Genomic DNA, 13,665 nt, shown 5'->3' with positions numbered 1-13,665 from the left:
ATCCCTGAATACAACTGATTGCAGTTTGCGCGCGCGCGCGTATGTGTGTGTGTGTGTGTGTGTGTGTGTGTGTGTGTGCGCGCACGCGCGACCACGTTCTATGGGACTGTTCATTTGTAACAGAAAGCCGACGTTATGTTGATGTCACGTATTAATCACACACACCTCTGAAAACTGCAGACGTTTGTTTCCTCCCGTGAACGGAGCAGAATGTTTCTCCTGTTGCTTCCGAGAACAACTGCCGCCCGCGACACAGACGTGGCCGTTAGCAGCAGTTATAGGTCCGTGGTTAGCAGTTTAAAACACAGCGTGCTGCTATGTTTGGCCACATGCAGCTACTGATTGACTACTGAGTGACTGTAGTACAGAGCGGGTGGGATGCACGGGGCGGATCATTCTGCACATGCGTTAATTGCGTTAAAAAAAATAACGCGTTAATTCCAGAAATTAATCACCCTGCGTTAACACTTTAATTTTGACAGCCCTAGTGTGTATATATATATATATATATATATATTAGGGATGGGCATAATTGATCGATTAATCGATCATTGCTCGTTAAGAATATTGTCGAGCACGTGAAATTGTTATCGATCATATAGCCGTTGTGTTGCGCAGTGTGAGTCCGGCAGCACAGCAATGAGTTTCACTATGTGGCAGCACCATAGACTGTATGGGCAGCAATTAAACATCCTACCAGCAGGGGGACATACTTAACTAGTAGTAGGAGACAACAGAACAGGCTCAGGCAGCAGCCTGCGAGCTGCCGTAGATGTCAAAACAAACAGGAAGAAGTCAAGGCAAAGTTTGGCATCGGACCGGACAGCTTTAGAACATAAAATAACTAAGTTCATTAAGCACTGTGAAACCTTGTATAAGTACAGCACTTAAACAAACCGAATTATGTACCACTTGTACATTGAAGCCTACATCCGACCCTGTTTAACGTGTGACGTTAGCGCCGCTAGTATTAGCGGCTAACTTTAGCGTCCATGCTTTCCTACTTCGCCTTCATCAGGGAACTAATTTGCACATTTTGTTTATTAGATGAAGTAACGTTAGGTCCTTTACCACTCAGAGAAACGTGCCGTGCCCTTATGCAGTCTTTGGCAGCATCTTAGGAGGCGCATATGTGTTTAAACTTTAACGGTATCGTAGCATTGGCTCCTTGTTGGCTCATAGCCTCGGGCTTTAACCAGCGCCGCATTTTATTATTATTTTATTTTAAAAAGTTGCCTTGTCTTAATAGATTGTTGTTTGCCTGGAAGATCTTGGAATAAAGATGTAATTGAGTAAAAACCTCTTGTATACAGTCTATGGTAAAACGCTGTATTTTGGATGTTCTGTTGACATTTTTTAATATGTAAAAAAGATAACGATTGCTCGATAATTGCTCGTTAATTTTCCCGATGATCGATCAATGAAATTTCTTAAAATGCCCATCCCTAATATATATATATATATATATATATACACACACACACACACAAGTTATTCCTATTTATTTCTATGTCTTAAGCCAGGCTCATCAATAACCTCCATCCAACCGTAATACACAGACGCGCTCGCCAACCCGCCCCCCCCCCCCCCCCCCCCCACAGCCTTTCAACACCATCAACAATGTGAAAATGTACCATGATTTCCTGCTTGTTTCTGTCTTGTCTGTGCTGTCTTAAATGTCAACACACAAACACATAATGTCATGTCTTTCACCTGTATTGGATCAGTTAAAAAAAAGAAAATGAAAAAATTATGCAAGAGGTTAATCAGGGGTTCCTTATTTACCTCCAGAGTAAACGATACCATGCTGGAGAGGTCCGGTGTAAGTGCCAATCTTCAGCCGACCTGTAGTCTGAAAGAAATCCAGATAAATCACACACTTGTATACAATTTTTAATTCAGCTCTATGCAGAACATTTTGGTTGACTTTGGTTGATTGAATAATTTCTAAACTAGAGAGGAGATGGCAAGCCTGGGTCCTGTTGAGGAGATTACTAAATTCAGAGTTGGTCAAGTGGGGATTAGATTATTAGATATTGTAGATAACTGTGTGCGAATAAAAGTAGAGTATGGTATTTTGTCCTTTCAGTCTTCTAAAGTACACACTCACGGCATCAACCTGCCGCAGCGCTGTTCCCTCTCCAAAGAACACAGGCTTGCGAGCATCCACTAAGATGAGGTCAAAGTAGGACTGCCAGGGCCGGTGGGGTGTACCCGGCTGCAATAAATGACACACACACACACACACACACACACACACACACACACACACACACACACACACACACACACACACACACACACACACACACACAGGGTAAAAAGTTAAAATGATGGTCAATATGGTCAATACAGGATCCATTTTCAGGATCCACATAATTTTAATGGTTTTTAAGTAGAGAAGTTCTTAGTTGTAAAGAACCATGTCCACTGACACCACATCTCATCTCTCATTCAAGATAATTGAGATTTGTTCTTTTCTTTTTCCCTCTTGAACACCCTATGATCATGATCATACTATAATTGTTTTAGAAATGTGTGCAAGGTAATTCAACTCCAGTGGCGGGCCGTCCCTTTTACACCTAGGCCTTCAGAGCCATCATCCCGAAAATCAAACCGCTTAATAAATAAATGCATAACTTCATGATGACGTCACAGCTATTGTCATTGGATTAACCATTGCAGCAGTTACAGTAACCTTTAACGAGTGTAATACACTTACATTACACTAATGACACTAAACATGTTGACTAAACCATCAAGAGCATAGGCCAACTAATATTACACACTACACAGCTTGACAAGATGCTGCATCACGAAAACGCCCCATAGTCTAAATCATGTCATGAGCAAATAATCAAGAACAAATTCAAAACAGCCACAAGTCACTAGCGGCTACCGGTCAAGGCAAATGACACACACACACACACACACACACACACACACACACACACACACACACACACACACACACACACACACACACACACACACACACACACACACACACACACACACACACACACACACACACACACACACACACACACACACACACACAGATCCCAGCTTAATCACAGACCCTGCGCCAGGATGAAAACTATCTGTCAGATCTTCTGTCTATCAATTTAGTTTTAATACGTTTTAAGCTGGAAAATTATGCTGTGAAGCAGCGCACTACTAGCGGGTCATACCAAGTTGAATGAATAGCAGAACGGCACTGGCAGCGTCCTAGTAAACACCGGTTTGTCCTGTGGTCACCGCTCCTAGTAAACACCGGTTTGAAAACCCAGCGTAGCACCACACACGGCAGCGGTCGGTTGCAAGTAGGCTAGCAGACATAGCCAGCAATACAATTAGCAATGAGCCAACTATAGGCCTACCTTTCATAAGTTGCTGCCTGATTGGAAGTGTCGCACAGATCCTTTATCCAGCTGGGTCAGAGCGGCTAGCTGCGGTGTTGTTCGACCCAGCTTCACAATGTCCAGCTTTCCTTAAAAGGTCCTTTTTTCAATAAAAAACTTCCCTAGTAAGTTGGCCATTAAATCCACTCCTTCTCCTCTGTAATCCACTGTGTGTTTTGACAAAGTCTTATCTAAAAGATCTAATCAAAAATAGAAGAGATCTAACATACTGCCTTCTATCCATGGAAAGTAATGTCAGCTAGCTAGCGGTAGTTCAAGTAGGCTACTTTCCCTCCCGATTGCGATTGCGACAAGGCCAGCTCAGGGCCAGCTAGAAGGCCTAGCCGTGTAAAATGATACGCCCAACTCGGAAAACTCGAAATCTAATTGGTTAAAGAACATGTCAATCACAACATCGTCCCGTCAACAGAGAGGGGATTCTCTCGGATTTCTGAAGACCTCTGCGAGATATTTTTTTACCCGGAGACAGTGCAGGGAAATAATCTGATTGGTTAAGAGCTCTAATATATATTAGCACACTGGAGGCAGCGTAGCCGAAGGAAAAACCATTAAATTACGTATTTAGACTTACGTGAACAAACTCTTTAAAATAGATAGAATGAATGAAAACATGTAAATGATATATTTAATAAAATATATAATAATGTAGGCTATTAATAATATATAATTTCGTTTTTCTGAAAGTCTTTAGGCCAGCAGAGAAGGCTTTGCTGGCCCTGACGGCCCACGACTGTTCAACTCCTATTTAAATATAATATTTATATCATTGAGATTTCTGAATATAAAAACCTTATCCGATACTGTTTTACCTTTGGGCCGTGAGGAAAGTCAAACAGGTAGGTCATGATTTTCTGAAAGTAAAAAAAAGATTAAATAAGTTTCTGCTTTACTTCAAGCATTCATTAACATTTGTATAAACCTTATCTCACCTCTGTGTATTTGTAATCACTGTTGGTGGCCAGAAATACTTTGGCAACTTCACTCATGCGGCTGAGTAGGAGGGGTAGCTTTGGCTTGGTGGAAAAAAAAAGAGCTAACATTTTTTTTTATAGTAAAAGTAAAAACTGTATTTGTCACCCCAAAAGTCCAGAGGGGTGTACTACGAAGCAAGATTAACGGCCGAGCGAGGTCTGTTGAGTCTAAAGTCAGAGTTATCACGAAAGGTTGCTCTCTTTTTACCTGGCTAGATCGTAACGTCTTAACAGAGGCTACACAGCAAACCTGCTCTGACCAGTTTTTGTTCAGAGTTTGAGCTCTATTTTTTTTAATCACATGCATTCAGTTATTGATGCAGAAAATATAAAATAGCCTCCTGTAGGCCTATAAGTTGTTCTTGCTTCAACTGAACATGTTTGTAATTTTACATGGCCATTTACACACACTGGACATTAAAGAAGCATAAAAGCACAGGTTGCAACATTAGTTCACAAAACACATGTTTTGATAACATTGTTACTCATGTTGGCACCAATGACATTAGGTTGAAGCAGTCTGAGACCATTAAATATAGCTTAGCTAGGGCTTTTGAGACTGCCTCAAAGATGTGTCGGCGTCCATTAATAGTCTCTGGTCTCCTACCCAGGATGGGTGATTGTGAGATGTACAGTAGGGTTACAGCGTTAAATCGCTGGCTGGCACAGCCATAAGCAGGGTTTTAACTTTGTGGATAATTGGGATTCATTCAAGGATCGCCCTGACCTGCTGAAAGCAGACGGCCTTCATCCTAATGGAAAAGGCGCTGCTATTTTGTCTAGGAACATAGATGGGTACTTGAATTAGGATTGATATAGGGATGTAATACCCAGCAGGTCGCAGGTTGTACATGAGCCTGCTAGTGCGGAGGTGGAGTCAATTAGCTTACCTACCATGTTAAACGTAATGTTAAATCATGAAACTGTTAATGTGCTTAACCATAACATTCCTCCTCATGTTAGCTCCTTGACCGATGGATTGGTCTACGGCATCGAGACTGCGTCCCTCCCTCGCCGTGCAAATTGCTTACTGTATCCAAATGTTGCTAAGCACAATAATTGAGTTACCATTCCCAAACTGGGAGGTGGTAAGCCAAACCCCACTATGACCCTCAAATGTGGGCTCTTAAATACTAGATCTCTTTCTAGTAAATTCCTATTGATAAATGACTTGATTATTGAACATAAGTTTGATATGATTGGTCTGTGTGAAACATGGCTTCAGCCAAACTTTTTTCTACCTCTAAATGAGGCCTCTCCTGCTAACTACTCATACTCTCATGTGGCCCGGGATACTGGACGGGGTGGAGGTGTGCAGGAGACTCGAACAAAGATGGAGAAAATCAAAACAAGAGTCCACCTACCGGCCTTGGAGAGAGAGCGTCTCAATCTACAAACGTGCTCCGAATCTAGCAAAAAAGGCCTATTACTCTTCTCTTATCAATAGGAATAAGAGTAATCCAAAATTTCTATTTGACACTGTTGCCAAACTTACAAAAAAAACGCAATCATCAAATCGCTCAATCCACACTGCTCAAAATGTTATTGACTATTTTGATAGTAAAATTACCAATATTAGAAACCAAATCAGTTCATTCGGTACAATGAACTGCATGATAGTTGCGTGTAAGCGTAATATCGGTTTACTTAATAACTTTGAGCCCGTTGCGTATGAAGAACTGACTCTTAACCTTTATTTATACAGGTAAATCCCATTGAGACTGAAGACTCTTTTACAAGGGAGAACTGTTTTCCTTTCCCACGTTACCATTCACACACAGATTCATACACCGATAGCAGGCTAACTATCGACATTCACACGAGGCAAGTTGGGTGAAATGTCTTGCCCAAGGACACAACAACCATGGCACATGGTGGCAGGGCGGGGATCGAACCTCCAACGCTTTGATCATCAGCCGACCCGCTCTACCAACTGAGCCACAGTCACCCGACTCAAATAGTCAAAAACTCAAAACCAACGACCTGCCTTCTTGATCCTTTGCCTGCCAAATTGTTCAAAGAACTCTGGCAAACCCTGGGTCCTACAATACATGATGTTGTCAACCTTTCATTAATGACTGGTGCTGTTCCCACTTCCTTTAAGGCTGCGGTGGTGAAACCCCTTCTCAAGAAACCCAATTTGGATCCTGATGATCTGCCCAGTGTCAAATTTGCCTTTTTTATCAAAAATACTAGAACGTGTAGTGGTGCAACAGCTCTCGGATCACTTGACTAGTAATCAACTTTTCGAACCGTTTCAGTCTGCCTTTAGGGCAAGTCACTCGACCGAAACCGCGCTCACCAAAGTAGTTAATGATACTCTGTTGATGATGGACTCCAATACGGCCTCGGTGCTTCTATTGTTTGACACCATCAACCATGACATACTCCTGGATCGGCTGGAAAACCTGTTTGGCTTTACAGGGCTGGCCCACGATTGGCTGAAATCATACCTATCCGGTAGAACTCAGTGCGTCTCCTACAACAACATTACATCCAACCTTTCATTAATGACTGGTGCTGTTCCCACTTCCTTTAAGGCTGCGGTGGTGAAACCCCTTCTCAAGAAACCCAATTTGGATCCTGATGATCTGCCCAGTGTCAAATTTGCCTTTTTTATCAAAAATACTAGAACGTGTAGTGGTGCAACAGCTCTCGGATCACTTGACTAGTAATCAACTTTTCGAACCGTTTCAGTCTGCCTTTAGGGCAAGTCACTCGACCGAAACCGCGCTCACCAAAGTAGTTAATGATACTCTGTTGATGATGGACTCCAATACGGCCTCGGTGCTTCTATTGTTTGACACCATCAACCATGACATACTCCTGGATCGGCTGGAAAACCTGTTTGGCTTTACAGGGCTGGCCCACGATTGGCTGAAATCATACCTATCCGGTAGAACTCAGTGCGTCTCCTACAACAACATTACATCCATATTCACTGACGTGAAATACGGAGTACCTCAAGGGTCTGTTCTCGGACTTCTGCTTTTCTCTGTGTATATTTCTCCGATTGGTCAAATTATTCGTAGCTTCGGGGTAAATTTTCACTTCTATGCGGACGATACTCAGCTCTATGTCCCGGTCAAAGTTAACGATGTTACTCAAATCGCTAATTTAGAGGCCTGCCTATCTGCTTAACTTAAATTCTCTTAAATTCAGAAAAAAATTAATTGTTATTAATCGGTCCCGCACACGTTAGAAATCAGCTTGAGCAACTGACAATTAATTCCGACAATTGCGTTATCTCTCAAAGCTTAACAGCAAGAATAAGTTCGACTCCAACCTGTCCTTTGATCAATACATCAAAGAGATTACAAAAACTGCGTTTTTTCACTTACGGAACATATCAAAAATACGATACAGTCTGTCCATGGCTGATGTGGAAATATTAATACACGCCTTTGTATCTTCTCGGCTTGACTATTGTAACGTACTACTGTCTGGGTTGCCCAGGGAATGTACTCGAAGCTTACAAAAGGTACAAAATGCTGCGGCGAGGCTTTTGACCAGAACTAGAAAATACAACCACATCACCCCCGTTCTTGCGTCGCTCCACTGGCTTCCGGTTCATGTCAGATCCGACTTTAAGGTGCTGCTATTGACCTATAAGGCATTAAATGGGCTTGCACTTTCATATTTGTCTGACCTAACTGCGCGGTATGCCCCATCACGGGCACTAAGGTCTACGACTGCAGAGCTCCTGTCTGTCCCCAGAGTTAAGAAAACTGCCGGCAGCAGGGCTTTCTCGTATTGAGCTCCTTCGTTATGGAACACACTCCCGATAGAGATCAGAAAATCTGAGTCTATCGAGGTGTTCAAGTCTAAACTTAAGACTTATCTCTTTGAATTAACCTATGGTTAGCGCTCGTCCAACTCTCTACCGGTGCGGGGTCGGTGGTGGGTCACCCTGTGTGGGGTCGGTTCTCTGGTTTCTGCTGGGGGGGAGCTTGCTCTGGGGCAGTTGCCGGTCTGTGGCTGTTCCGGTGGGCTGCCCTGGCCGCTCGGGCTGGGGCAAATTGGCGTCTGACCGTGGGCGCCGCTGCTGCGGGGTGTGATCATGCCTTGCCTCTGGACGTGCGGTCGCGGTGGCCTGCGGGGCTTGGCTGGGTGGGTCATGTCCGCTGATGGGGTGGGGCCAGGGGCGGGGCATTGATGCTGCCTGCCGCTGTCGTTGGTGTGCTCTGGGCTGGGGGTGGCCGGGGTGGCGGTGGTGTCGGGGTGCGTGCTCAGGCGTCTGCAGTGGCGCCGTGCTATTGCCTCACTGGACCTTGGGGTGGGGTGGTAATGGGGCATCGGGTGCAGATTGTGTAATTGTTGCACTGCGATGTTTTTAATCGTTTAGACGTGGGTTGCTTTTGACCGCCTCGGGAGAACTGCGGATAGATTGTCTTGGGGCGGTTAGAAGCAATCTATGCAATTTGCATTTTAATTGTTTTTAAACTGTTTTAATCATTTATCCATGTCTGGCGGTCTGCTCTGTGGCGTCGCTGCCCGGCGTCGGTGCTCCTCCGGCCTTGCCTCATGGGCTGGGCATGGCCGGTCCGGCGGGCCTGGGTGGGCTGTACGGGCCGCCCCTCCGGGGCTTTCGGCTGTGGTTGCTCCTCGTGGCAGCGGTGCATTTGGCTATTTCCCTATTCTATACTGTCTATTCTCTATCTATGGCCCCGGTCCTCCTCGGGACTAGTGCCGCACTGGGGCGTGCTCTCTGGGGGCGGGGTGCTGGCTCTGGGTCTGGGGGGCTGGCGCCGATTGTGTGTCGGTGGGGAACGGTAGAGTGTAAATCAATGTAAATTAATGTTAATTGTGTTCATATTGTTTAACATTGTTTATAGCGTTATCAATAACAGCCTGAGGAGCTGTCTCGGTTGGTCTGGGCCTGAGTACCGGTTGTCCTCCCACTGAAAAATTGTCCTGCCGACGCAAAACGCATAACTGATACCATTTCTCTAACATTTGTGGTCTTCTGTCTATCTTCCATGATTGGCTGAGCGATGCCCCAGGGGTTCTCTCCCTCTGTCTACCAAGCACTCTCCATGCTACTCGACTGACTCCGAGTTCTGTGCGGAATCAGCCGTCCTAGGAACGGATGCTCCCCGCCTGCTATTACCTCACATCGGCACTGATTCACCGTCCATCAGGATAGTACTCTTTCTACTCGCATGCTTGTTCAATCTTTAAATTTATTTGTGCTTCGCTCATTGGTTGCCTGTCTGTCCTCTTCCAGTTTTCCCTGGTGGTGACGAGATGGTGTGGATCTGGTCCCCCCTCTGGCAACATCTGAGAATGGATCATCAACGCGGAAGATGTTGCTGGGGTTAAAGACGCCGCCTGGAGACGTGGGATGTAATCCCGGCGCCGGAAACCTTTGATTTTCCTGGTGAAACGAGACGGTGTGGATCCGGCTCCCCCTCTGGCAGCATCTGAAGTCCTCCTGCATCCACACTATTCACGCTTTACTTTAGTATTATGTAAACATCTGGTCAATGATCAAAATCCTTTGTGATTTTCTCTACTTATGACATCTATTGCAGCATGTCCGTCCTGGGAGAGGGATCCAATTTTTTTATTTCACTGTGAGTAAAACAAAAAAGGAAGGACATCGCTACAGACTTGCAGGTTCACTGTAGCTTCTACACAGTAGATTCATATATTAATATGTACAGAGAGCAAAGGCATTGTATTGAGGCTAATTATTTTATTTGTATTTATCACAAATTATTAAAATTAAAATTTTATTTTGATATGGCCAAAAACCAAATTGATTTCCACAGGCTATAGGCTGCGGTTCAGTATTTACAGCCTTTATAGTGTTTGGTGTAGTGTTTAAATCTGCTGACTCAAGTTTGTAAATTAATGTCACGTTACGCACTGAGAGAAGGAACGTTAAAATAAATTAATCAATTTAGTAATTTTCTGACAGCATTCCACTCTCTCCTTATTTGCAGCAACTGTTTCGCTTTCAGCTCTCCGTTTTTTTCTGTTCTGTGATAATTCAGACTGACAAACTCTTCCCCTTGAGTGAAGTAAGCGGCTCACTTTTTTGTCAGCTGCTCGCAATCAGTCCGTTTGTGTAAAGTAAGCAGTACAAGAACAAATGACGCGTCCTACGCCCCCTTTCATGAGAATGCGCACAGAGCCTGAAGCTGAAACCCCAGGTTAACAAATGGAGTTGATAACTCTGAGCGAGGGTTTAGATGTTGTCAAACCAGCTCAGGAAAATAGAGCTAGGCTCTCTTGAGCTTGCTTTGTAGTATACCCCTCAGGTTATTGTTGGGATACAGTGGTTTGCAAAAGTATTCATACCCCTTGAAGTTTTCCACATTTTGTCACATTACAACTACACATGTACATTTATTTTATTGGGATTTCATGTGATTCATTTTAGATGAGACCAAACTTGATGTTTTTGACAAAATGCAATGTGTGGCATGTGTTAGACATCACCCTGAACACCCCATCCCCTCTGTGAAACATGGTGGTGGCAGCATCATGCTGTGGGGTTGCTTTGTGTCAGCAGGAACAGGGAAGATGGTCAGAGTTGATAGAAGATGGATGGAGGGTTAGAAAACAGGGCAGAAATCCTGTTAGAGTCTGCCAACGACTTGAGCCTGGGGCGGAGGTTCACCTTCCAGCAGGATAACTACCCTAAACATACAGCCAGATATACTAAGGATTGGTTAGATCAAAGCATAGTCATGTGTTAGAATGGCCCAGTCACAGTCCAGACCTAAATCCAATTGAGGATATCTGGAAAGACTTGGAAATTGCTGTTCACAGATGCTTTCTATCCAATCTGACACTGAATCTGAAGCTCAAGCTATTTTGCAAAGAAGAATGGGCAAAAACGTCAGTCTCTAGATGTGCAAAGCTGGTAGAGACATACCCCAAAATATTTGCAGCTGTAATTGCAGCAATATGTGGTTCTGCAAAGTATTGAATAAAATAAATGTACGTGTGTGGTTGTAACGTGACAAAATGTGTAAAAGTTCAAGGTGTATGGATACTTTTGCAAGCCATTGTATATGTATATGCAGACCTTATTTAGCTGGTTTACTTACATCTTTTACCACATATTTCTCCAGGTTTTCAACCGTTTTTTCTTTTAAGGACCCCTGTGAAAAAAAAAATAATAATTGTGAGGTGTTTATAAAGTGACTGCAGGACACTTGCTTGGGTACAAGTTAAATGAGTGAAACGATTTTATTGTACTTTGATATGAACCCAGTCCACGCCTTCTCGGACGTCCTGAAACAAGCTCTTGTAGGACACGAAAAGGTCACCGTCTTTGAAGCCAGTCTCACAACTACACAGACAGATAAATCATATTAGCATTGGAGTCTGAATATCATGGAATTTTGAAGGTCAAAGATTCAGTCAGTACGTTTACATGGTTAAGTCGAACTACAGTTAAAGCTGATTTTGAAAAAAAGCAAGGTGATATATTGCGGTACATTTTTAGAAAAACTCTCATACTGTCTACACACTTACAAGCGTTAAAGGTAAAGTAAGCAATTTATTTATGTTAATATAAGTGTTAAATCGCTCTTTATTCATACAGTGATCACTTACGTATAAACAGTAGTGTGCACGTTTCATAAAGCCGATCTCTCAGTCACTCGCTCTGCATGTAATTGGCAAATACACTTTTCGGGGATCCCACTACTGATAACCAATCAGAAGAGAGAACGCTACAAACCGCCACCCGTCTCACTGCCTGTGCACGTGCAGAGCGACAGATGGGTGAATGTGTATGTGCCTACAATGGCGGAGCAGGTAAAAATCCTTCCCAATGTCTGTTTTGATGGTTTTTATCATGTTTTATCGCACTTATGGATCTGAGATGATGCTAGATAACTCGCTGCTTGAAGACCGCAGTGCATTAATGTGGTGACGTGGGAACGAGGGAGGGGACTGCTAACTGCAGTCAGTGACAGGAAGTTAGCTAAACTGTCCATTCCGCTTACTGAACCTTTAACAAATACTGTTTATTTCTATGAAATCAGACTCAAAACAGTTGGACCTGCGTTTGTCCATCAAAGTTATAGATTCAATCAATGAAAAACTCAAACCTGATGAGATAAATACCGTATCATAAAAAATATTATAAAGATCAGGGCTCAACGCTAAGGTTTTTTTTCACTTGCCCGTTCGGGCAAGTGGGTCTGAATTCTACTTGCCCGAAGTCAATTTTGACCGGCCCCTATATAATTTTTTTTTTATTATTAGTGTACAAATATTTGTTATATTTGCTCTGTATTTACATTGTATAAACACATCATGGACAGTGTTATAGATGAGTTAAGGGTCATACTGAATTTTATGCAAAAAAAAAACATTTGTCACACAAATGTTTTTTTCTTTTACCTTATTCTTTTTACAACAGCAATTCTTTAAAACTTTTTTCTGTAAGACATTTTTTAGGCCTACAAAAATCTGTTTTAAACGTTTTTTTATTCTATTTTATTCAAAATCTCAAATTTTGGCTTAGGACAGGCTGTTTTGATCACTTTTCGAGTAGCCTAGTTTCAAGCTTCCACTAGATGTGAAGTGACACCTCTTGCCCATTTATTGAGATCTACATGCAGGCTGTAAAGATGTTCCTCTGCTAACTGTTGCTGATGTTTGTGTTGACCTGCACACATTAAACTGGTAGTAGGCTACTATCAGCAGAGCTAACGTTAGCATCCTCGCTACGCTACTACTAGATTCACTTTGGATGCATTTAAAAAACGCAGATATTTTCGCTGCTTTTCAGACGGTTGGGGTATACTTATTTAGGCCTACTCGTTGGCTTTTGGACTTTCTGTCACGCCAACATAACGCGTGTAGTTCTCTTTCCTATCTCTCTTACTGTGTGTGCGACGCGCATCGGTTCTTTGCCGAGATCTGCGTGTGTGTTTGTGTGTGTGTCGGCGGTGGAGCCCCGCCCCCCTTCACAAAACGTAGCAGAAGAGAGAGTTGCAACGCAGCAGACACAACTACTCGCACATAAATTAGATAAATTACATAGGCCTAAGCGTTTATTTAATAATGAGCACCAGCTCTATATGGAAAAAGACCGTAGATAGATGACTTGTATTTGCCGCTATAAAAAAATTAAATATACACTCAACAAAAATATAAACGCAACACTTTTGTTTTTACTCCCATTTTTCATGAGATGGACTTAAAGATCTAAAATTCATTCCAGATACACAATTGTACCATTTCTCTCAAACATTGTTCACAAATCTGTCTAAATGTGTGATAGTGAGCACTTCTGCTTT

General features: G+C 43.0%; 1 protein-coding gene across 1 annotated transcript in view; it reads right to left on the bottom strand.

The window, feature by feature from the left end:
• The window catches only part of nt5c2a (5'-nucleotidase, cytosolic IIa), a 136,949-nt gene that overhangs the window by 48,150 nt on the left and 75,134 nt on the right, over positions 1-13,665 (bottom strand). The window contains 6 exon segments of the mRNA XM_080036630.1: positions 1,786-1,852; positions 2,111-2,218; positions 4,235-4,276; positions 4,355-4,438; positions 11,458-11,511; positions 11,609-11,702. Coding sequence (XP_079892756.1) covers positions 1,786-1,852; positions 2,111-2,218; positions 4,235-4,276; positions 4,355-4,438; positions 11,458-11,511; positions 11,609-11,702 — 449 coding nt within the window.

Source organism: Ammodytes marinus (assembly GCF_949987685.1).
Source record: "Ammodytes marinus genome assembly, chromosome: 11".
Classification (NCBI taxonomy): domain Eukaryota; kingdom Metazoa; phylum Chordata; class Actinopteri; order Uranoscopiformes; family Ammodytidae; genus Ammodytes; species Ammodytes marinus.
This window is presented reverse-complemented; position numbering and strand designations above follow the sequence as displayed.